The 24,831-nt window shown below is 41.2% G+C and overlaps 1 protein-coding gene across 2 annotated transcripts in view; it reads right to left on the bottom strand.

Annotated features, from left to right (window-relative positions):
• Positions 1–22,147, bottom strand: part of Dcaf8 (DDB1 and CUL4 associated factor 8) — a 43,441-nt gene extending 21,294 nt beyond the window's left edge. Inside the window, exons 1-4 of one of the 2 annotated variants that reach the window (XM_021650595.2) lie at positions 22,003–22,147; positions 20,863–20,936; positions 5,101–5,174; positions 406–1,058 (exon numbers count right to left, since the gene is read on the bottom strand). In XM_021650595.2, coding sequence (XP_021506270.1) covers positions 406–1,058; positions 5,101–5,146 — 699 coding nt within the window. In that variant the 5' untranslated portion in view covers positions 5,147–5,174; positions 20,863–20,936; positions 22,003–22,147. Of the gene's footprint in view, positions 1–405; positions 1,059–5,100; positions 5,175–20,862; positions 20,937–21,832 lie in introns of both variants that reach the window. The other variant, XM_021650594.2, reaches the window with a different exon arrangement.
• Positions 22,148–24,831: the final 2,684 nt, after the last annotated feature.

Genomic DNA, 24,831 nt, shown 5'->3' with positions numbered 1-24,831 from the left:
TTACCACTGAGCTACACCCTCAGTCCATGCTCTGCTCATGGGATGTTACAAGCCCTATTTTATAGATATACAAACATGATGCACAAGTTACATAACTGTCTAAATTCATATGTGGCCAGGATTTGAAAACTTGGCCCACAAGTTTGTGCTCTCTACTTTACTGTCCTATATTGACACAATATAAGCTTCAAGTATCTAACCCACACCTGACTTAACAATAGTCCTTATGTTCAAGAAAACAAAGCTACCATGGGTCTCTCAGTATATTATGGAGTCAAGGCTGGACCAAGTCCTGCTGTTTAATTCTAATCACCACTTGCTACTAGCTTCTGCTCTAGGCAGCAACTCAAATTTGTCTACCTCATGCTTGATTTTCTCAGTTGCTATTATGTCTCTTTGCCTTACCTGGAAGACATTACTTTTGTGGCCACTCTCAAAGTCCAGTACTGGCTGCCGCCGCACCCAATCCCACACCACCACCTTCAGGTCATCACTGCCACTGGCCAGCCAGGTGCCACGCTGGTTAAAGTGCAAGGTATTGACACAACCGGTATGGCCCTCAAGCCCATGTTGCAGGCGGAAACGCTGTACAAACACTCTTGCCCCACAAGCCTCATACACAAAGCGGGCACTTGAACCCAACTCCCGCTCCCGAAGGGCAGGAAGGGCTTGCCAGCGAGGTCGGGGCAAAGCTGTTGTCTCTGAGGATACCCAGTCTTCTAGGGCTCGCTCATCATCTGAGGAGTCCTGCTCGCGGCTAGCCCGTTTGCGCTGTACACGGTGCCTCGGCTGTTCCTCCTCCTCGTCCTCTGAGTGGTCATGGACTCGGTTTTCATCATTGATGGAATAATGGCCAGTGTCCTCCATGCTGTCAGAGTCCTTTTCTTCACCTGAGCTCTCTGTGTCTGTGCCATGACTTTCTGTGCTGGTGCGGTTGGGGCCACCATCATCTCCAGTCAAGCTCAAACTCAGGTCTGAGGCCTCTACTTCAATACCTGAGGATGTTTCCCTCCCCTCTTCAGCTCCAGACATCTCTTCTGGACTGCTAGACAGGCTTCCTGAATATCAATGAATAGATGCAAGGAAAAACAATTAGGACAATGATTAGAAAGATTTTTCACCTTGGTCTAAAAAACTACATCAAAAACCAAGAAAAAAAATTAGTGAATATGTTTACTTTCCAAATGCCTATAAAGAGTAATTTCTACCCAGGCATGTTAATGCATGCCTGTAATCCAAGTACTTGGTTGGTAGAGGCAGGAGGATCTAAGAGTTCAAGGTCATCTTCAGCAAATTTAAGGTCAGCTTGGGTTATATGTCTCAAAAAAAGGAGAACAGGGGAATGGGGGAACTTCTGAGAGGAAATCTTGGTTTGTTTTTTAAATTTTTTTGTTTTATTTATTTTACATGTATAAGCACTCTACCTGCATGTACACAAGCATACAGGAGGAGGGCATCAGATCCTACTAAAGATGGTCATGAGCTACCACGTCGTTGCTTGGGGTTGAACTAAGGACCTCTAGAAGAACAGATAATCCTCTTAACCACTGAGCCGTCTCTCCAGCCTGGTTTTGTTTGTATTAAATAAAAAATTAAGTCCAAAGTTGCACAGGCACCAGACATGGAAGCACACACTGGTAATTCCAATACTCAGAAGGCAGCGGCAGGAGATTAGCCCAAATTCAAGGCCAGCCAGGGCTACACAAAAATGACTATTCAGTGCTGGTAGGATGTTTATAGCAACTCCCTACCAGGGCTCAGGAAATACCACAAAAGGGGCAAAAAGAATGCAAGAACTGGAGGACTGTTAAGAATTGTTGTCTTCTGGACATGACATAACCACTGTACTCATGAACTCACAGCAGCTGTGGTTACCTTCACATGACCTTGAAAAGATCAAGTCAGATTCCAGCATAAACGGGGAAGGGCTTATGAGGCCCTAACCCTGGCTGAGCAACTATTGGCAAATGAGGGTTGCTGGGGAAGGGAGTCACTTTTCTTCAGGGGTATAGCAACTATAGCAACTGGTAGATTACCCCTGCTCATGTGGATGGTCCTACTCATTTGACTGCTGGAAGCATAAACTAAATTTAATGGGTTATTTTTAAAAAACAACATTGACAACATGAAGGTTGGAGGACAAGTAGAAGGGTTCAAAGGGAATGGGGAAAATAGGGATAGATAAGATCAAGATATATTTTATACATGCATGAAATTGTTAAAGAACATAATTTTTATAATATTCTTAAAAAAAAAAGTATGTTGAGGTCTGAAGAGATGGCTCAGAGGTGGCTCACTGGCTGCTTTTCCAGAGGTCCTGAGTTCAATTCCCAGCAACCACATGGTGGGTGACAACCATCTATGAGATCTGGTGCCCTCTTCTGAGGTGCAGGCATACATGCAAGTAAAACACTGTATATAAAACATTGATGCAATTACCTTAGATCCTACTCTCTTTTTGAGACAGGGTGTCTAATGTAGTGCAGGCTTGCTTAGAACTCATTCTGTAGACCAGACTGACCTCCAATGTGACAATCTTTCCTTTTTACTTCCTGATGCTGGGATCACAAACTACCACACCTGGCTTTAGGCTATGTTCTGTTTCATAGGAGCTATTAATTACAGCAAATAAAAAATCTCAAAAGAAAAAAATTCTCAGCAAGGACTAACATGGCCATCTTCTTACTGGAAAAAGCACACTGGTTTATTATGACATTCCCCACATCAGGACAGCATCTACCCCTGCTGCTTAGCTGCTTTCTTTCATAAAGTTTTTTATCACTGTGGCATTTATTGGGGAGTGGATGTGCCACAGTGAATATTTAGCCATAAGATACCTTAAAGGAGAGAGTTCTCCCCTTCTACCATTTGGGTTCCAGGATCAAACTCAGTTATCAACCAGGTGGCAAAAGCATCATCCTGAGTTATCCTGCTAGTTAATCTAGGTTCTGAAAAACTAGAAAAAGGGGAGTTGAAGAATTTTAAAGTGCCATTATGATCACTTACACAGGTTCTTAACCCTTTCTAGCAAATGTACTTTAACTTACTTTCGTTAGTAAGCTTGTTAGATAGGGTCTCATTATGTAACCATAGTGGCCTCAAACTCATGAAGATTCTCCTATCTCAGCTTCTCAACTGTTAGGATTACAGGCACGAATCACTAAATCTAGTTTAGTAAATAATATATTTTTTTTCTTTTCTTCCATGTAAGGGATTAAACTTAACGGCTTGTACTTGCTTTCCAAGAGCTCTACCACTGAAGCTACATGCCCAACCCTAGCTTAAAATTTTCATCCAATTTAGACATGCGTTTTCAGTCTTTTTATTGAGAGATGAAATGGTTCTATCAAGAAGCATACATGAAGCTGATAAAAAGCAGGGCTACTGTATGTGGTTCTGGAGAGGCTCAATATGTTCTAGGCCTGCTAGCTTGGCAGTTATATAACTGGGTGACTTTCAGTGTTTACAATTAAAGGCTGTGCTCTTCTCTAGCAAAGAAATCACTGCAATGAGCATTTAAGCAATTGCTCACACCTAATACAATCACAACATCCAACCTACGGTCAGGGTTTGGAAAAAGAAAGGAAAAAGAGGCTTTTTAAACACTTTAACACTGCTTACTATTGTCTCTGAGTACAAAATTTTATCCTCTTACAAGTAAAATTCATCACAAAAAGGTAAACCAATTGTGTGACTCCAGTATAAGTTACTCAGGTCCAGTTCTAATGTTTTAATGGTCCAAAGCTAGAGCACCTTATACTGTCCAGTTGTGTGGACTGGAGCAGTGATTTTTCAAGACTGTTAAAGAAATACAAGCTTTTCAAAGAACTCTGAGGCAAAGCCCAACACAGAAAACAAAGCATTTGGTTTAAAGTAACAAAATAGAAGGCTGAACAACACAAAAGCACCCCACCAAAGAGCATAATCGTATGAAAACTGGGCTAGGAGACAGAAGAAAAATGGGGAACCCATAGAAATCTGAACTTAAGAAGCAGATTTGCTGAGAATAACATATGCTGAGAAAGTATAATAGATGAGTTTGGTGCACCTGAACTTAGCTTGGGGTTGGTAAGAAGGGATAAAAACATCATGCCCAGTGCTGTTTGAGTATAGCTCAATGGGGAGTACCTGTTTAGTGTGTACGAGGTTCTGGGGTAGATGCCTGGCACTGTACCCCTGCACATGACATCTAACAGAGCCCTAGATGCACAGGAAAGTAAAACCCCCAAACTCCTGGAATTTACTGTTAAAATCATGATAAACAAGGACCAGCAAGATCATCCAGCAGGTAAACGCATTTGTCACCAAGCCCGACAACACAAACTTTGATCTTCAAAACAGACAGAAGAACTTGATTCTACTAAAGTACATATGAGTACTAAATACATGTAATATAAAATTTAAAAAGTTGTGATTAAAAAAATGCAGACTTTGAAGGTGGTAGCACTTTAAGAGACAGAGTACACCACAAGCTTGAAGAAGGGACCAAGTAGTCACTGACCAAACTCTAGCTTAAAATATGGTAATTTTTTTTCTATATAAGCCCAAATGGTAAATACAACATTCATTCCCCAAAACTCCCTCCACCTTAGTTTTCTTCTTAATAGTATTTTTAAGTCTGCCCATCTGTAAACAGGCTTTCAAAAATCTAAACCACTTGACCTTTTAGAAATATCTCTGGGGTAGAGAGATGGCCCAGCAGTTAAGACCATGGGCTGCTCTTTCAGAGTGCCCAGGTTCAATTACCAGCACCCAGATGGTGGATCACAATTGTCTGTAACTCCAGTTCCAAGGAATCTAATGTCCTCTTCTAGCCTCTGTGGGCATCAGGCACAAAAGTGGTGCACAGACATACATGCAGGCGCAATAACCATACACATTGAAAAATATTTTAAAAAAGGAAATATGCCTATTTTGATCTTCTGAAAACAGATAAAAGTAGCAGATAATCCAAGATGATTCCTGTGTACTTTCTCATATTCAAACAACACACACAAGGCTCCTTTATCTCACTAAAATTCAGGTCTCCATTCTCCCTTAGGGAAGGGGGGAGACCTCAGCTGACAGTAAGGAGAGTTTCACCTGTTTTCAATGCCTTACCATTAGCTAAATCTGTTCTGCCATCTGTGCTCCCTTTGCTGGACATCTTGAAAATGGTATTTGCTGTAGCCAGCCTGGATTTGGAAAGAAAAAATAATAATAATTAGAAAAGCACCTGGGAAAAACAATAAAATAAACAAGGAGATTTAACAATTCATAGATTTTTACCACTTTCATAGGAATTAATCTTTTTTGTGTGTACATTTAACATAGCTATTCAGTTGCTGGGCCCAGCTTCTTTGGATGTAATTCCATAAAGAGACATAGTTGGGAGGAGGTCAACCGACATCTCTTTACCTTCTTTATTGAGTAACAGTTAGTGTTTTTTTCAGATGGGAATGAAGGACCTGAAATAAAACTTGAAACAGCAGATGCATATGTAATAACATGCTGCTGGCTAAGAACCTCAAATTAACACAGATGGCCACTCAGCACGGCCCTCTGAGCAAGAATCTCCCATTATAAGTACAGACATGTTTGCACAAACTCTGTGAAACATTTGTTTTCACAAAACGAATACACAAGTCAAGGTTCTGAATCTCATTTCACATACAAATAGAAGATGAAATCAAGCTCTTAAAAAGAAGCCTAACCTTTGGTCACTCAGGTGCATAGAGTCAAGCCTATTATAAGCAAAGACACATAAGCTATAAGCAGAGCTAGGCAGTATAGCAAACACCTTTGACCTCAGTATTTGGGAGGCAGAGGCAGGCAGATCTCTGGGAGTTCAAGGCCATCTTGGTCTGCCGAGCAAGTTCTAGACATCCAGGGAGGGCTACCCAGAGAAACCCTATCTCAAAAAGATTATCAGCAAAGATGGAATTTGAACCCAGGAGTATCTTACCACTAAGAAAAAAAATCTCAAGCCTAGACTTAGAAAACAGAGCCAGGCATATCTCAGTGAGTGTCAGACTGGCCATACAAAGGTGTGTAAAAGAGAATTCCCATTGAACAATCTTAGCTCGTGTCACACAGTGGCAAGCATTACTTCAGCTAATTCTACTAATTTTCACCAGACTTACCTCTGTGGCAAAGCCCTAAGTAGAACTAGGGAATGTACTGTATTTCTTTAATGCTCCTTTAACTAACTTTCCTACCCTTTCCAGGGCTTTACTGCCACCTCCAGCAAATTCCAAAGAGCAAAGAATAATATTATTCAGGCCAGAGTTTTGTTTAGCCCTTTCAGTGTCTTGAACAAAAGGCAGTGGTAAAAAGACAAAGTATGATTATGACCCAAGACCAAGTGCCCCGGCACCATCCTCCAATCTTTCAACAGCCCTTTCATTCTGCTAACAATTATCACAGAAGCCCATCCTCACCCTCACCCTCTATTTCTTCCCTTCACAGAATCCTATGCTGCTTCAGAAAAACTGTTCTCTGCAGAGACAACTGTCCAAAAACTACCTACAGCAGAGCAGGCCACAGTGGAGAAGCAGAAACAGTGTAAAAAAACAGGACTGAATCAGAGAAAGCACCTGGAGGAGCAGTGATGAAACACAGTACTGACACAAGCTGTCGACAACCCTTCACAAACACTAGCTATTTCTGGAGCAGACTACTTTCTTCCTCTCACTTTCCATTTATTTAGCTTTATTTTGTTTGAGACAGCCTCACTCTGTACCTCAGGCTGGCCTCAAACTCACAAGGACCCTTCTGCATCAGATTCCCCAGGGCTGGGTTAACAGCTGTGAGCCACTTCAACTGGCTTCTCTTTCTTTTGCTGTACATGAAATTTTAAACAAAGATTTATGTATCAGTTTTGCCTATATGTATGTATGTATGTGCACCGCCTATGTGGCTGGTGCCCAAGAAGATGGTTTTGGATCCCTGGAACTGGAGTTATGGTTTCTGAGCCACCATGTGGGTGCTGAGGAATGAACCCAGGTCCTTTGCAAGTGGAGTAAGTGTCCTTGACCTGAGCCATCTCTCCCATTCCATGTGCATGTATTTTGGTAAGACATTTCCAACATACAACAGTTACTATATATATGTATATGTATATATATATATACACATATATATGTATATATATACACACACATATATGTATATATATATATACACACATATGTATATATATATATATTTTGTTGTTGTTGTTGTTTAGTTTTTTGAGGCAGGGTTCCTTGGCTGCCCTGAACTGTTCTGTAGACTAAGCTAGCCTCAAACTCACAGAGATCCACCTGCCTCTGCCTCCCACAGTGCTGGGATTACAGGTATGCACCACCTCACCTGGCTGACTATGTATATTCTTTAGCATCTCAAAAATCTCTGAATTTAGTTTTAAAATTGAGATTATTATAAAAGTCCTAGAAAATAAGGAAATTTATTCCATTACTGGTCGTCATAAAGCACACTGCTGTATCACGGGGTAAATTAGGAGCAGATGTGATTATTTTTCCACTTCTAGAATTAAACTGTCTAACACATCACATTCTCACCCTATTATATCCATTTCCAGAGGATGAAACAGCAGCTTCCCCCAAACCATTCTCATAACTAGATAGCATACTTTCTAGGAGGTTGGAAATGTGTGAACTTGTCATACTGTTCTTAAAGGCCCAGCCTCTATGACCTGCTCTGGGAAGTAGGGAAATAGGAGCCATGATGTTCAACTCATATGCAGAGTTTACAGGAGTCTTTTGGGAGAGAAAATGGCTTAAGGTTCTTTCAAAAAGGACTCTTCTTTTTGAGGTAAAGTTGACAAACAGCATTACCAAATTCAGAAACAGAAAACTCTGTGAATGCTAATGCAAACCACAGCAGATAGTTTCTAAAGATTAAATTTTAGTAAAATCAAACCAGACTAAAAAGTACAAGTTCAAGAACCCAGCAATGAGTGAAGCCGTAAGTATACTGTACCCCGAGGAGCTCATGATCACCACTGGACTTTGCTTTCTTCATCTATAAGAGACTGAAAGCAGGGCATGATAGCACATGCCTGTAACCCCCGTGTTTAAGAGGTGAAAACAGGCCTATAAATTCAAGGTTATCCTCAGACACATAACAACTTCAAAGTCAGTGTGGGCTACATGAGACCCTGGCCTCAAAAAAGAAAACTGGAAGGCTGAGTGTTCCTACTTTAAGTATCCAAATGACCCAAGTCATGAAATTTTCTGAAAATTAACATGATCCTCAATTAGTTTCAAATTTTAGAGCATTTTCGATGTTCTTATTATTTATATGCAAACAATCCCAAATCTAGGCTTGAAGTAAAGATTAATAGTACAGTGCTTGGGCAGCATGCAACAGCCACAAATATCATTCTAGAAAACTGAAATGTAAATACTTCTGGTGGCAAACATTTTAGGTAAGGGATATTAAACTTGTACCTATTCTAGAGATGTTATACATTAATAGAATTTTAGGTTAAAACCTATGCAAAAAGGAGCAGTGAGCAAAATTTTATTAATGAACTTCAGTGTAAATTTTGAGCATCTAACCCCAGATATGTATATATGTATGTATGTATACACATACAATCAGCTTGCATAGAATAGTAAGATTCGACAAACACGGACACACACACACACTGGTAACTTCAGCACTTGAGAGGCTGAGGCAAGAGGACTGCCAAGAGTTAGAGGTGAATCTGGGTTACACACTGAGTAACAGCCAGCCAAAACTACAGAATACAACCCTATCTCAAAAACACAAAGTGGGGGAGGAGGCTGGAAAGATGGCTCAAAAGTTTAAGAGCACTGGCTCCTCTTTCAGAGGACCCGGTTCAATTCCCCAACACACACATGGTAGCCTCACAATAGTCTCTAACTCTAGTTCTAAGGAACAGGATGCCCTCTTCTGGCCTCCAGAGGCAACAGGCATGCATGTGGTGCATAGGCAGGAAAGACAACCATACACACAATAATATAATAAAAATAATTAATACAAAATAGGCTAGCAAGATAGCTCAGTAATGTGCCTGACCTAGCACTAAGCCTGCATATCTGAGTTTGATTTCTAGGACTCAAATTGTCCTACTGTCTTCAGATTTCCACACATTCACTATGGCACACACAAAAAATAAGAAAAATGGAATAATACTTTTTAAAAGGTATGTCATTTAAAAGGTATGAATATATACCAAATAAGTATTCAGCATTCTTTTTCTATACATCACTGGATCATCTTATATACCCTTTAACGAGTTTGTACAAATCTCATCTTGAAAACCATTTCTCTAGAAAACCAAGAAATTATGGGCTGAGGAGAGGTTTAGTGGGTAAAGGGCTCACCACACAAGTGTTAAGGATGAGTTCAAATCCTCAGGGCCCACAGGAAAAGCAAGTATGATAGCTCACATCTGTCATATCAGTGTTCTGGGAGAAATGGGAGCTAGAGACAAGAGAACTCCCAGAAGACTTACAGTCTTGTTAGCCTGGTGTACACAGGTGCAAACTACAAAAGCCCTATCACAAACAAGGTGCAAAGTGAGGACAGCCACCGAGGTTGCCTTGCCTCTGCCCCCAACATGCATGCTATGGCATACTTGCACATACAAATTCTCTCTCTCTTCCTCTCTCTCACACACACAAATTATGACAATACAATTACTTTTGAGAGAATGTATAATTCTCTTAAATTTCAGTCAAAATGAAACATAACCAATTCAACTCTAGTGCTCTAACAGCCATCTGAAAGTCATCCATTGACAACATAACTTCTGATGTGATAGCATTTAGAGATGGAATCTTTAGGATACAATCAGGTTTAGATGACGTCATAAAAGTGGATTTCCTCACAATGGGATTGGTGCCTTTGTAAGTTTTTTTTTTTTTTTAATTTCTCCCTTTCTCTCTAGTATGTGAGGGCACAGTGAGGAGGCAGGCATCTATAGGCTGGAAGACAGCCATGACCAGAAAGCACCCACCCTGGTACTCTTAGAATTTATCCTCTAGAATTATAAGAAAATAAAGTTCTGTTGTTTAAGCCACCAGTCATTGGTGTTTTGTGGTAACAGCCTGAGCTATCTTAAGATACTACCCAAACTAAAGCAGGCATAGACACTTTCACTGTGGCCTACAGTAACTTACATATCATAACCAGAATCCCTTCCACTCATCAACAAAATAAAAACCATGTTGATTCAAGCCCAAGCCATCATTTTGATTTTTTCAATGCTTTACATACCCCAAACTCCACTGTTTCCACTCTGATCAATTAACATGTAAAATCTGGTCCAGAACAAACTATGCTGAGCTGAAAAAGCTGATGAGGTCACTGTCTCAGGTAGCTGGAGGAGTTTAGATTAGCTTTACTGCCTGTACTCTAAAAATAACCAAGACTCCTGCCAAACTGAAGGTTAAAGAGTAAACTATCTGAGGATGTTGGGGGGGGAGGAAGAGATACAGGTGTTATTTCAAGTTCATTAGTAAATCTGAGCGATTTAGTTTATTATTTTTTCTGTTTTAGTAATAAGCCCTTAGAATTTTACCTAACTACATGACAGGTTACTAACTAAAAATCAGGGAGTAAAAGAACCAAGAATCTCTTATTTGAAAGTTGTCGCGGGGGGGGGGGGGGGCAGGAGGGCGGGGGCGAGCTGGAGAGATGGTGCTGCACTTAAAAGCACTGACTGCTTTTCCAGGGGCCCAGGGTTCAATCCCCAGCACCCACATGGCAGCTCACAACTTTCTGTAACTCCAAGATCTGCCACCTCACATAGACACACATGCAGGCTAAACACCAATGCACAGAAAATAAAAGTAAATCATTTCTTAAAACAAATGTCAGGGGCATGCATGCCTTTAACCCCAGCACTTGTAGAGCAGAGGCCGGAGGATCTCTCTGAGGCTGAGGCCATCCCGGTCTACATGTCTTGTTCCAGGACAACAATATGAAACCCTGTCTCAGAGTCAGGTGGACCTCTGAGAGTTTGAGGCCAGCTTAGTCTATAGAGTGAGTTCCACAACAGCCAGGGCTACACAGCAAAACTCTGTCTCAAAAAAGAAAAACGTCAGGGCTTCCCTGCTGATGAAAGATCTATATAACAAACCACATGTGCTAGAACAATTGGCTATCACAATGCACACAACCTCGATCCTACTGCATGATGCCCATAAGCTGAAAATGAGCGATAGCATGTAGACTGAGGTACAGCACATGCTTCACACACAAAAAGCTCCTGGTTCAATTCCTAACATCCCTAAAAGTAAATAAATCAAAGGATTTACACAACTTCATAAGGAAAACAATGGAGATAATTTTTATAAACTTTAAGTAATTATTTCCTAAGATAGGAAACAAGCATAAAGCTTTAAAATTAAAAAATAATCAGTTATTGAAGTTAAAACTCTCTCTAAAAGGCTAGACAATGAAAAGATAAGCTATAAACTGTCAAGGAAATAGCTATGAAACAAATGGAAGACAAAGGACAGTAACCAAAATACATTTTAAAACTCTTATGATGGTACATACCTTTAATCTCTGGGAATTCAAGGCTAGCCTGGTTCTCATAGTAAGTTCCAAGCCAGCTACAGAATGAAACCCTCCTCAAAAACAAACAAAACCAACCCATAACAACAACAACAACAACACTTCTTGCAACATATAATGATCACTTGAGGAAAGATTCTAAACATTATCGATAATTATGGAAACAAACTAAAACTGCTATGAGACTACACTAACCATCTTCAGAATGGTTAAAAAAAACTTTAATAAGGAAATTTTACTTTATATTAAATATACACAGAGAAAAATTGACCAGAATTTTCATATACAATTAGTTAAAATACAAAATGGTACAGCCAATTTGTAAAATATTTCGGCAATTTCATTTTTGGTTTTGAGGCAGCCATTCTGTGTGATAGCCCTGGCTGTCCTGGGTGCACTTTGTCGACCAGGCTGGCCTTGAATTCAGGGATCCACCTACCTCTGCCTCCCTGAGTGCTGGGACTAAAGGCATGGGCAACTCTGCCTGGCCATTTTTTTTTTTTTTTAAACTCCCCTTAGATTAAGTTTAAATCCTTTTGGTGTCTAGGGCTGATAAAAACTGGTCTGATAACTGGTCTGATAACACTCAGGCCCAACAGAAATATCAACATCTAAGTAATATTATGGTGGGTAATGTCCTTGATCCTTTTACTAAGAACCCAGTTTTACTTGCACAGAGAAACTGTCTTGAAAAACAAACAAACAAACAAACAAGCAAAAAAGAAAACCTCATTTTTAGTCAATTCTTATGACTTACAAAAATTTTTCCCTTAATTCTCTCAGGCCAATCCACGTTTCATTCTGCTATGCAGCTCACAGCTCTCCTACATAAACATCTATATTTAAATAAGGTAAGGTTCTAAAGTGTCTTCTAAAACTAAAAGATGATGTTCCAAAAGTTTAATTATTAGTAAGCAGACATCTGTAAGCCACAGGGTTCACAGTTCCTGTTGAGAAGATGGATGTCTCATACCACTTTTAAGTGAATAGCTGGTGAAGGCCAATCTCCACCCAAAGTATAAACTTGCTTTCCTAGATCCTATCACCATCTGCAATTAGTCCTCCTTTCCTTATTACCAATCCTTGTTTTCAAACAAAACAGCTCAGCCAACAATGGTGGCATGCACCTTTAATCCCAGCACTTGGAGGGCAAGAGGCAGGCATATTTCTGTGAGTTCGAGACCAGCCAGGTCCTGAGTTTCAGGACAGCCACGGCTACACAGAGAAACCCTGTCTAGAAAACAAACAAAAAAAATCAAATAAAATAGCTCATTTAAAGTTAATTTTTCCTGGCTCTTACACTCTTTCTGCCCCCCACCCCAGCCCCTTCTGAGATGATCCCTAAACCTCATGAGCAGTGCAGGAATTATGTAGTATCAATTGGAGCTGGGCACCACTGGCTCACTTGTTCTCTAGTATGATAGAGTACATCTAGAAATCTCTGAAGCTACCCACGTGAAGTCTCATCAGTGTGGCTGCCTAAATAAGACCTGAACAAGAATGACACCAGTAGACATGGTACCAAGGAATAGGAAACCCCACCAGGCCTCAGCCTTAGACAAACAGGAAACAAAGGAATGCTGACAGGAGAGGTCAAAAGAGTCTTCCCCAGGGAAAAGCCTCCTAATTCATTACCCAATACTATGTGACCTACAGTCAGTCACATAAATACAAGTGATATTAAACACAATGAACAGGTTATAGTTATATATTTAGAAATGTGTGTGTATAAAACAAAAACTAAAATGAGGCCATGAATTTGAGGGAAGGAGTACAGGGAGAGGTTGAAGGGAGAAAAGGGATGGGAGGATATTATATAATTATATTTTAATTTCAAAAAGTAAAGATAATAGCCACGCAGACACCTTTAATCCCAGAATTTGGGAGGCAGAGGCAGGCAGATCTCTGACTTTGAGGCCAGCCTGATCTACAGAGTGAGAGTTCTAGGACAGCCAGGGCTAAACAGAGAAATATTGTCCACGCCAGCACAAAACAAAATAAATAAAATAAAAATAAATACTTTTTAAAATAAATTATTTACAAGGGAAAAATGTTCATTGTTCTCACTCATTTTACCATTTTAATATTAAATAATTTAATCTTCACAACAAATAATTTGCCAAGCCAATTTTCTACTAATACTGCCAGTTACATTCTAACTATACTATTTATTTTCCAGAGACCCTAACAGCACTGAAACTCAAAACGAGGAGATTCATATTGTATAAAATGTTTATGGGGTAAGGTGTGGTAGTACACATCCTTGATCCTCCCACTTGGGAGGTAGAGGCAGGCAGGTAGAGCTCTGAGTTCTAGGACAGCCAGGGTTATATAATGAGGTCCTATCTCAATACACAAATAAATGTTTATGGGAGGCTAGACTTTGGGCTATTTTCTACTTCTAAATATTTAAATGAGGTGAATATAGGAACAGAAGGAAAACTGGGTATTTCAGGATCAAGGAAATTAACTTCTATTTCCTACTGTGCAAAACTCTGACAGCATGAGGCAACCCAATTGTACAGAAGTGCTGGGTAACCCATTCAAATTATAAGCCTTTGCACACAGTAGTCCTCCTGCATACAAACAAGCTGGTATACACCAATGTACCTGGCAAAAGAAGCTGAAAATATATCAATGAATCCACAATCCTTTGTGTAGGCAATTAATCAACTGGGGTAAATGACTATGCAATTATAATACAAAAGATACAAATATCAAGATAATTAAAAATAGATACAAGAGACTAAGGTTGGCAATTACAAGTCACCAGCTTGAAATCAGCCTGGGCTGCACAGTGAGATCCTGTCTCAAAAACAAATTAAAATAAATAAAATGTTACCATTAAAGAAAGTAAAGTTTTATTTTCACTTTTGGGAAGAAAGGAAAAGCTTCCAGGGAAAAACAGTTTTTAAGGCAGAATAAAGTTTCAAAGAGGAGGAAGAGAAAGTCAAAGAAGAAGATGGCAATGACAATAATATTCTGACTACCCAAAAGGAAAAATAAAATGGAAGTTAAAAACCTGATAAACTCAAGAAATACATGTGTAGTAAGCGTTAGCCAAAAAAGAGCTAGTCAAATAGAGAGGTAACACAGAAAAGCACAGAGCTGGCTGGGTGTGTGTACCTGTGTGACTGTGATGCATCAGGGAGCTTATTTTGTCAGATAAGATAGTCTGAAATGGAAGGAGAAACAAGTTTAAAAGCCCTTATAGTTGCCAACAGACTACCTTAAACTAGTGGCACATGAACATAAAGGGGACTGGACATGACCAAACACTGTAGGATTGACAGTATTTGGCTACATAAACAGTTACAAGACAAAGTTAAAAGACAAATTTTGAGTACAGAAATCAAATGCCACCAATGACAAGCTGGTACCTGGAAGATTAATTCTAATATTAATTTAAATCCAAGCTGATATATTACAAAGATAGTGAGAACCAATGCAGCAGATGTGGAACTTAAGAAATAAACCTGACTGAAAGGCTCTGCCCTGCAGACTATCAAAGCAGATGCTGAGACTTATGGCCAACTGTTGGGCAGTGTGCATGGAATCTTATGTAAGAAGTGGGAAATAGTAAGATCTGGATAGGACAGGAGCTCCACAAGGAGAGCAACAGAACCAAAAAATTTTGAACACAGAGGTCTTTCCAGAGACTCATACTCCAACCAAGTACCATGCATGGAGATAATCTAGAACCCCTGCACAGATGAAGCCCATGGCAGTTCAGTGTCCAAGTGGGTTCCATAGTAATGGAAATAGGGACTGCCTCTGACAAGAACTGATTGACCTGCTCTTTGATCACCTCCCCCTGAGAGGGGAGCAGCCTTACCAGGCCACAGAGGAAGACAATGCAGCCACACCTGATGAGACCTAACAGACTAGGATCAGAAGGAAGGACAGGAAGACCTCCCCTATCAGTGGACTTGGGGAGAGGCATGCGTGGAGAAGGGGGAGGAAAGGTGGGATTAGGAAGGAGGGGTTTATGAGGGGATACAAAGTGAATAAAGTGTAATTAATAAAAATTTAAAAAAAAAGGAAAAGAAAAGAAATAAACCTAAGGCTGACAAATGGATTCTAAAGCCCCACATGGTGGAAGAAAATCAACTCCTGAAAGTTCTCCCCTGGCCTCAACATGAAAGTCATGGCACGTGTCTCCCCCAAAGCATAATACACCAGACAAAATTAGTAAAAACAGAATTTACAGAAATAAATTACAGCTAGATACACAGACTTATAAATTATCTAAACAGAAATTTCAAAACCAGATACCTTGTAAAGTAAACCTCACTAAAACCAAACCAAATCATCACCTAAGAGTGTGCTCTGAGAGAAGTCCACGGCAGGAATCTTAGGATCCTTAAAGAAAAGACAGAGCGGTTACAGAAACGATGAGGAAATTCAAGGATTCAAGGATAAAAAGACGTCAAATGATTTATGTTTTCTCTTATTTCCACTTCTACAAATAAACTATGAAAAGGTCTTAAGAGTGAAAAGCTAGGCTGGGAGGTGGTGGTACAGGCCTTTAATCCCAGCACTTGGGAAGCAGACAGATCACTATGAGTTGGAAGCCAGCCTAGTCTACAAAACCAGTCCAAGACAGCAAAGGTTACACAGAGAAACTGCCTCGAAAAACAACAACAAAAAAAGGATTTTTGTTCTTTTCTTTGGGCAGGGGGACTTGGGGCAGTGCTCAGGGTGTCCACATAGGCCTTGAACTCAAGATTCTCTTGCCTCAGCCTCCTGAGTATCTGGTATTAACGGGCAAATACCTAACCTTTCCCTTGAGAATTTTCATCTTTTCACTTAAAGGAAGCATTTACAATTGCTCTTTGTAACTTGAGTTGCTGGCATCACTATTCTCCCACTTGGGTGCCATTTATTTAAACACAGATACTAATGTAGCGTGAGTGCTCTGATAACAGGTAATAACTAAGAATGACTAATGCTGTAGAGATGGCTCAGAGGTTAAGAACACTCACTGTTCTCCCAAAGGTCCTGAGTTCAGTTCCCAGTAATGGCGGCTCAAAACCATCTATAGTAAGATCTGGTGTGGAGGTAGAATGTTGTATAAATAAAAAAAAAAAAAAAAAGAGATGGCTAATGAGTACAGCTCAGATACAGCACCTAAAAAGGTAGTTCAGGTCCCAGGAAAGCTGGGGAAGATTCCATCTTTCTACTCAGAAAGGCACACAATTTAAAACTTATGAATTGTTTAAATCTGTATTTTGCCAATTAATATTTTTATCCCATGGTTAGGAAAAAAAATCCCAAACTACAAACAAAGGGGCTGACTGTAACCTGGTTACAAGACATCCATGCCTGCTACGGATTTCCTTCACTCGGTGCCTGTGTTCCAAATAAACTGTGTGAATAACAGATTAGCTCAGTTTACTGATAATCTATTTAAAAACAAAAGGGAAATTCAATCTCAAAAACTTAAAAAAACAACTCCATAAATAAATTTAAAAACGACTCTAACACCAATGTTACATAATAAAAACTTCAGTTTGGATCCTTTTTCAGACAGGGTCTCTCTTCATAGTAGACCAGGCTGGCCTCAACCTCAGAGATCTGTCTGCCTCTGCCTCCTGAGTGCTAGGATTAAATGTGTGTGCCACCACAATGGTAACTTTAGATCCGTGTCGTTTTTTTCTATAATCTAGGTATTTCCTAGACATGTTTAGAATAACTTTTATACAGCAAAAACACAGCAGTAAATGTACTAAAAGCATAGTTTAAGTAGAAAGCCTGTAATATAGTCAGTTGTGGTCATCCATGCCTATAATCCTAGCACTCAGGAAGTTGAGACAAGAGTAGCAGTATTACTTAGTGAGCTCAAGATGAGGCTCAGTTGGAGAGAGACAAACAAAACCAGGAGAGTGGTATATGCTTATGATGACATTAGGACGGTAGAGACAGAAAGACCAGAAGTTCAAGGCCATCTGCAGTTACATATTGAATTTGAGGCCAATTCGGGCTACTTGAGACTCTCTTTGGCAATATCCTTAAGAGAGACAAGAATTTTATAGCTGTAACACACAGACTAAGAATGTGATTCAATGTAAACAAAGATGTCACCTAAAATCTTGCCTGCAGGTTTGGGGAATGAGTGGTCCTATGGTGTCCTTATCCAGTACACAAGGCAGTAAGGGACAGTCAAGTTATTCTTTCAACACATTTCCTTTTCTCCTCCACCCTGTTCATGCAACACAAACCTCCAGGTCTCATAAAATACAAATGCCTAAACTCATGACCACTGTCAAGAGTGGTGAGAATTACAATTGGCAATCTAGCCCCTGGATGGTGGTGATAAAAGTTAATCAGCCTTAAAAATCACTGGTCTGAATGAAGCTGCCTTTACACTGTACTGTCATTAAAACTTTTATGAACCTTTGACTCTTCCAAAACAGATGTTGAAAAAAAAAAAAGGTTTAAATTCTTTACTTGCACTGTCTCAGGCTGACGAAGTTGTGAGATGAAAAGAGGACTGTATTAACTTAGCACTGCCTCACTTCAGAAAAGACAGCATTTCCTTATCACATTCTGAATACACTGGTGGTGAGGCTCACCAGAGCTCACAATCGTGGAGAAAAATGCATCCCTCTTGGTAGCAAAAGTGAAACACACAGGGGACTATTACAGGATATCTGATCACTCTGTGAACCCGAGGGTGTACTGGAAAAATCTGTCTCTAGTTGTAGTACGGCTCAGCTCAATCACATACCTTTATGTATTTTCTGTTTATTGCACACAGGTGGTTGTGGTGTGGCTAAACTCTAGCACACACCTTTAATCCAAGAGCTTTCTGTAAATAGGATTAAATAAAGTTAAGCCAAACTGGGTGTGGTGGTGCACACCTGTAATCTCAACACTCAGGGAGCAGAGGCATGAGAATCTTAGTGGGTTCAAGGCCAGTCTGGTCTATAAAGCAAGTCCAGGACAGCCAAGGCTACACAGAGAAAACATATCTCAAAAAACCAAAATAGATAAATAGATAGACAGGTAAGGTAGTTTGATAGACTGACTGACCGACCCTTGGTAAAGAGGCAAAGCAAACAACTAATTGACAGAAATGAACTTGGGGAAAAAAAAACAGATAATGAAAGGAAGTCTGAAGGATGGACAGAGAAACACACAGGAATAGAGAGAAGGAACATTGAGCTGAAGGGTATTTAAGATAAAGTATTTAAGGGTATTGAAGGATATTTAAGATAAAGAGAAGGAGAGCGGGCTTTTTTCTTCTGGGACAACGCCGTTCTGGGACATCAGTGGAATAGGAAGGTCAGCTGGGTACTTTCTTTGCCTCTCTGAGCTAGCAGGCTTTCACCTCAGCATGTGGCTCAAGTCTTCATTGGTAAATATCAAACATCTGTGATTTTGTTTTAAAAACAACAGGGGATAGTTGCAACACCAGTAAACATTGTAGCAGAAAAGAAAGGAATCTGAATATACTGATAAGGTATGCTAACAGACCAAGAGGAATAAGTCAATGAAATAATAATTGATGTTTAGTTTAAGAATGCATTTAGAAACACACATATAAGCATTTCCTATTCCTATGCTCAGAAATCTGGGTTAAAAGACACCCTACACAGCATTTACAAAGCAAACATCTAATATGAACAATCAAAACTGAATTTGAGGGGAATGGCTCAGCAATTAAAAGTGGCCACTGCTCTGAGGACCGGAGTTCAGTTTCTGGAAGCCACATGAAAGTTCACAACAGGCTAACTCCAGTTCCAGGGGATCTAGTGCCTTCTTCTGTTCTAGCCCCCACAGGCACTTTGCTTACATGCATAAACTCCCACAGGCACATGAATCTTAAAAATGAGTCTGACAGACTGAGGCTGTGGCTCAGTAACGGAGAACTTGTTTGGTATACCTGAAACCTAGGCCCCAGTTTTTATTTGTTCGTCTGTTTGAGACAAGGTCTCATCTCACTATGTAGCTCTGGCTACCCTCAAACGCAACAGAAATCCACCAACATCTACTTTCAAGTGCTGGGATCAAAGGTGTGCACTAGGCCCAGTTCTTAAAACAAAACAAAGCAAAAAAAAACCTAGAAAGATGGATTCAAACAAACACGTGTATTACCCATGTGCCTCAACTTGTATACCCAGTATTTGGGAGGCTAGAAAAGTTTTCAAGACCAGCCTGATCTACATAGAGAATTTCAGGCCAGCTTGGGATAAAGTGAGTCCCTGTCTCAAAATTCAAATGGGCTGTGGAAATGGTTCAGTAGTTATGAGCACTGGCTGTTCTTACAGAGGACCCAGATTCAATTCACAGCACCCATATGGCAGCTCACAACCATCTCACCCTCCAGTTCCAGGGATCTGACACCCTCTTCTGATCTCCTCCAGCATCAGTCATGTAAGAGAACCATGCAGGTAAAACACCCATACACATAAAACTAAATTAAATTTTAAAAGCTGCGTTTTTATTCTTAGAGCTTACATATATGCATCAACACAAAAGTTTTAGTTTAGTTCATAATGAACACTTTCTAGTTTGGGTACCATGTGAAATAAAACAACACAGGAACTCTCAAACTTTTCCAATACAAAGTCATAAAGGTCAAACCTACCTTCCACAGCTGCTTAGCTCTTCTATTAAAAAGTCTTACGAATCTCAAACCCAGCTCTACCCACTGCTACCTGAAACCTTTAAAAGTCTTACAAAAACTACACTAACAACTGTGTTTCCCTCCCGCTTTGGTTTGGCTCATGTTAATGAATGCACACTGATAATTCTACTAACCAAAAATTCTGCAGACTAGCTACTTTTTTTTTTTTCTTTAAAACCAAAAATTTCCCACTATGTTTTAAAAGTTGGATCTCTGGACTTAGACACCAATTAAATGGAGAATCACATCCCTCCTAGCTTCTAGTCATCTATAGTTAAATACTTTCTAAATGGCATGCATGATAACTTTTGGGTCTAGGAGAAGAGATCTGGTTTGACTAAAGGCTAAACAGAAGTCAGACAAACCAATTCCCAAACAGTCTAAGACATGATCCACACAAAGACAAAGCACAATGCAAATAAAGAAAGAAAAAAAAAAAAAGAGAGAGAGAGGCAAGAGTGTTCACTCTAGAGTTAACTCAAATCATCTGAAGACACACGGAAGAGTTTAGGGCAGCAGGTCAAAACACTGCCAGTTATATTTGTAAGTAATTTAACCGAAGCTGGAACAAGGCACGAATAATATTCAAGCTCTTGGAAATGATAGTAAAATTGTTAAAGAGTTTAGCGGTCTGCATTTGAGCATCAGGAATCTGTCTTGAATTGAGGAATTAAATGTCTTCAACTCCCACTCACCTTTCCTCCTTTTATCACTGATGTAAGGCCAGGCTTAGCTCCTGAGAAAATTGGTCTGGAGGTTCACTGAAGAACTGAGAAAAGTTAAAGTTTACATGGCAAAGGTGTCTCTTTTGAACAAGGCCAAACATTTATGAGCACAATTTACTATTTTTAGTCCTCCTTAGAACTATTTAAAACCAAAATAACTTACCTAATTCAATTCTGACTACTGAACAAAACCCCATACTCGTAACGGAGATAGAATTAACACAAGATTTAAACGCCAGGCAAGTTATCTCCCAGCTCTACCAACACTAAAAAGTCACTTATAAGGAAAACCTGCATCTTTTCAACTCTAAACCAAACCACCCTCGTTAAGAAACTACAGAGGGGGGAGGAGGGAATCCGGGGGAGAATGTGATAGCGCTAGTGCCGGTTTGTTTACAGACTCCACCAACAATCATGAGTCAGAAATTCAAGCCACCAGATGCTCTCCAACTAATAAGGACCAAGTGGGACCTTTCTAAGGTGTCCTAAAAGATCTCGGGACAGGGGGAGGTACACTAAGAATTATATCACAAAGCGTACAGGATCAGACCTCAAGAACAGACTGCTAGGTTCTTGGCCCGCGGCCTTCCGTACAAGGTGCTGGGCCTCAGAACTTGGGATGGGGGAGGGGGTACACAGCGCGGTGGGCCTGAAGTGACAAGGAGACGCAGACAGAGCCGAGTCCTCAAATTATGAAGGGAGAAATGAGAGCATACAAATGGGTCACCGGACGAACAAGAAGTCCCTGTGAATTATGGGGATGGCTCTAGGGGGGAATCCCGGAACTGACCCGGGCAAAGGACAAGCAGTCCTCCCAGCACTGACTCGGGTGAGGGGACTAAGACCTAAACCCTGGGAGCTTAGGAGAGGGATCAGGCCCATCCTGCGGGGAAGCGGTCAGGGAGAGGGGGGAACAGGCCGAGCCGGACGAAACACGGACCGGGTAGGTCAAGGGGAGGGCGTCCGGCTGGGGCAGTTACAAACACGGGAGCCGGCGAGGCTCGGCAGCCCGCTTCCCGCCTTGGGTCATCCTTCTGCCAGCGGATGCTCCGACTGTTCCAGGCCCAGCCGCCCCGTCCACTGCCGCCACCAACGCCGCCGCCATCTTACACTGGCCAGCGGCAGCCACCACCGCCGCCTCGGGTCTCTGCGCCTGCGCCTGCGCCGTCACGCTTTCCGGCCGGGTTTACGACGCTGTGCTGGAGGAGACTGAGCGAGAGCGGTCGCGCGAGCTCGTGGCTCCCAACCCTCCCGGTGGCCGCACAAGGGGCGGAGCCTGAGGCCAACCGAAGCCGCGAGGGGCGCGTGCGCGGTGCGGAGGAGTCGAGTTGTTTTCGTAGTTTCTGAGTGATAGCTTGTGTCCTTGTATTCAAATCACATGCGATTTAGGGCCTCCTTAGCGTTGTGGTGGGAAATGAACCTCATTTCAAAGAGACCGGCAGGCAAATTACTAGGTGTCCTCTAGTCCTGAAGTTCTAATTTTTGCCACAAAAAAAAAGTGTTTTTTGTTTTTTTTCATGTTTAAAGAAAAAAACAACAAAAAGCAAAAAACCCCGGCTCCTCTGAGGCTCAGCACTGCATTTCCTTCATGGCTTCTTAAGAGGCCTCCAAGCGAGGGTCATTTCTGTCTGACAGCACCCATTTGTCCATTTGTTTAAAAGAGCCTCTAAGAACTGGGGATTGCTCAAGTGTTGGAACGCTTCCTAAGGGTATAAAAGTTTGATCCCCAGGCCTGGGGTTGGGGGTGAGAAGGCTTAGAGACAGGATTTATTGGCTTTTTTGAGACAGGGTCTTTCTCCAGAACTTTGGCTGTCGTGGAACTCACTATGCTAGATCTCACAGAGATCATCCAACTGCCTCTGCTTCCCAGGTGCTGGAATTAAAGGGTGCGACACCACAGAATTTTTTTTTTAATTAGCATACAAACCAGTAAGTTTCAAGCTGGACATAGTGGTGCACGCCTAGCACTCTGGAGACTGAGGCAGGCTATACACAAGTTGGAGGTCAACCAAGAGTAAGTTCTGGGCTGGAATGAGTCCATCCCCCACCCCCAACAAACACACACAACACAGACACCAAACACACAGAAACAAAATAATAGGTTTCCTTGTGACATGTTCATACACGTGTTATACCTGGTTCTTACTGTTCTCCTTCCCCACTAACCGTCCCCTTCTTGTTGGTTACTTTCCTCCGGTAAGTTACCATTAGCTTTCATGGGGAGTGTATATTGCATTCCTTTGTTTTTTTCCATTCTTCATAGATGAATGATTGCCTTGTGTACGTATTCCATATTTTCTTTACCTATTCACCTGTTGATGTCTAGGTTTATTCATAATTGAGCTGTTTTGAAAACGCAGCAAAAACATGGATATGCAAAGCAACTCTGCAGGTCGATGGTTTCAGGTGACTTTTGAGCATTGCTTTGTGCTAACCTCTGAAGGAAACCCACACAGGATTCTAGGGGTGCAGACTGGCCCCCGCTAGCAGGCTGAACACCCTTACTTAGTGTGTGTAGCAGGGAATCCAGTAGAATCAGTGTGTCTCAGGTAAACATTAGAATAAAATAGTTGTTTTTCACTATTAGGGTAGACATGAGAATGAATAGTTGTTTTCTCGAAATCACTGTAGAAAACCCATTCTGTTTTCTGTTACCTATGGAGTTGTTTTTCTAAAGGAGCTTTACAGCCTTTGCATGACTCTGCTCACAAGATAGTTCTGGCACACCTAGAATGTCTTCCGTTATTGAGCACTACAAACAGCACGCTATACGGACTAAAGTTGCAGGGACATGATGTTTTTCTTCAGGAAACATGGCTCAGATTAGGGGCTTTGGTTTAAGGAACTTGGTGTACCCAAAAAAACAACTTTTGTGTAACAATCAATAAATACACTTTGGGGAAGCTGTTCAATATTCAGTCCACAGAGGCTGGATCTTCCTGCTGCCTGCAAGGCTATTCTGCAGGGTCTTTCTCTCTCTGATCGACCAGCAAGACGCCGAACACCAACAGCTGTTGAAGGTGTTCTTTTAGACAGGGTCGCCTATATCCTAGGCTGCATTCCAATTCACTACATAGCTGGGAATGATGACCTTACATTACAGAACCTCCTGACTTTACCCTCAGAGAATTTCAGGTGCGCATCACCATTCTGAGTTTACGTGGTGCCGGAGGTTGAGGGCAGGGCTTTTGATCTTGTTGAGCAAGTACTCCACCAATTAAACCACACCGTCAGCCTCTATCTCTTTTAATCAGAAGGTCAAGGTTCTGGATTCAGACTCTTCAACCCCGCCCCATACCAATACCATTCCCTCCTTCCCCTCCCCCTTCAGTTGTTTTTAAGACTGGTGCTTAAATGGCCCAGAATAGTTTCAAATTCACTTCTATAACTACTGCCTCCACCTCCAGAGGGCTGGGCAGGCACCGCCTTGTCTGATTTTATTCATTGCTGGGAATCCAACCAAGGGCTTTGTGCATACCAGGTAAGCACTCTAACAACTGAGCTCTAGCCCCAGCCACATTCTATTCCAAGCTGTCTCTTTCTTGGCTACTTGCTGCAGTAGACATGTGGTGATTAATACTGTTAACCTGACAAGATCTATAATTAGTTAGGAGACAAACCTCGAGGCATGCCTGTGAGGGATTACCTAGATTAGGCTGAGGTGGGAAGAGCAACCTTAATTGTAGGTGACATCATTCCATGGGCTGGGGGCTTGGCTGAGTGAAAAGAAAGTGAATTGAGTACCAGCACTCATCACTGTTTCTGGACCAGGAACACAATGGGACCAGTAGACTCATACTCCATCTGCCACACTTTCCCCATCGTGCAGAACTTCCCCTCCAACTATAAACTGCAGTAATTCTCCATTAGTGCCCTGATACAATTAAACATAGCCAGCCAAAGTGTCTTCAAATATAAGCCAGGTCATAGTCCCCTACC

The sequence above is a fragment of the Meriones unguiculatus genome, chromosome 11, assembly GCF_030254825.1.
Source record: "Meriones unguiculatus strain TT.TT164.6M chromosome 11, Bangor_MerUng_6.1, whole genome shotgun sequence".
NCBI classification, from domain to species: domain Eukaryota; kingdom Metazoa; phylum Chordata; class Mammalia; order Rodentia; family Muridae; genus Meriones; species Meriones unguiculatus.
This window is presented reverse-complemented; position numbering and strand designations above follow the sequence as displayed.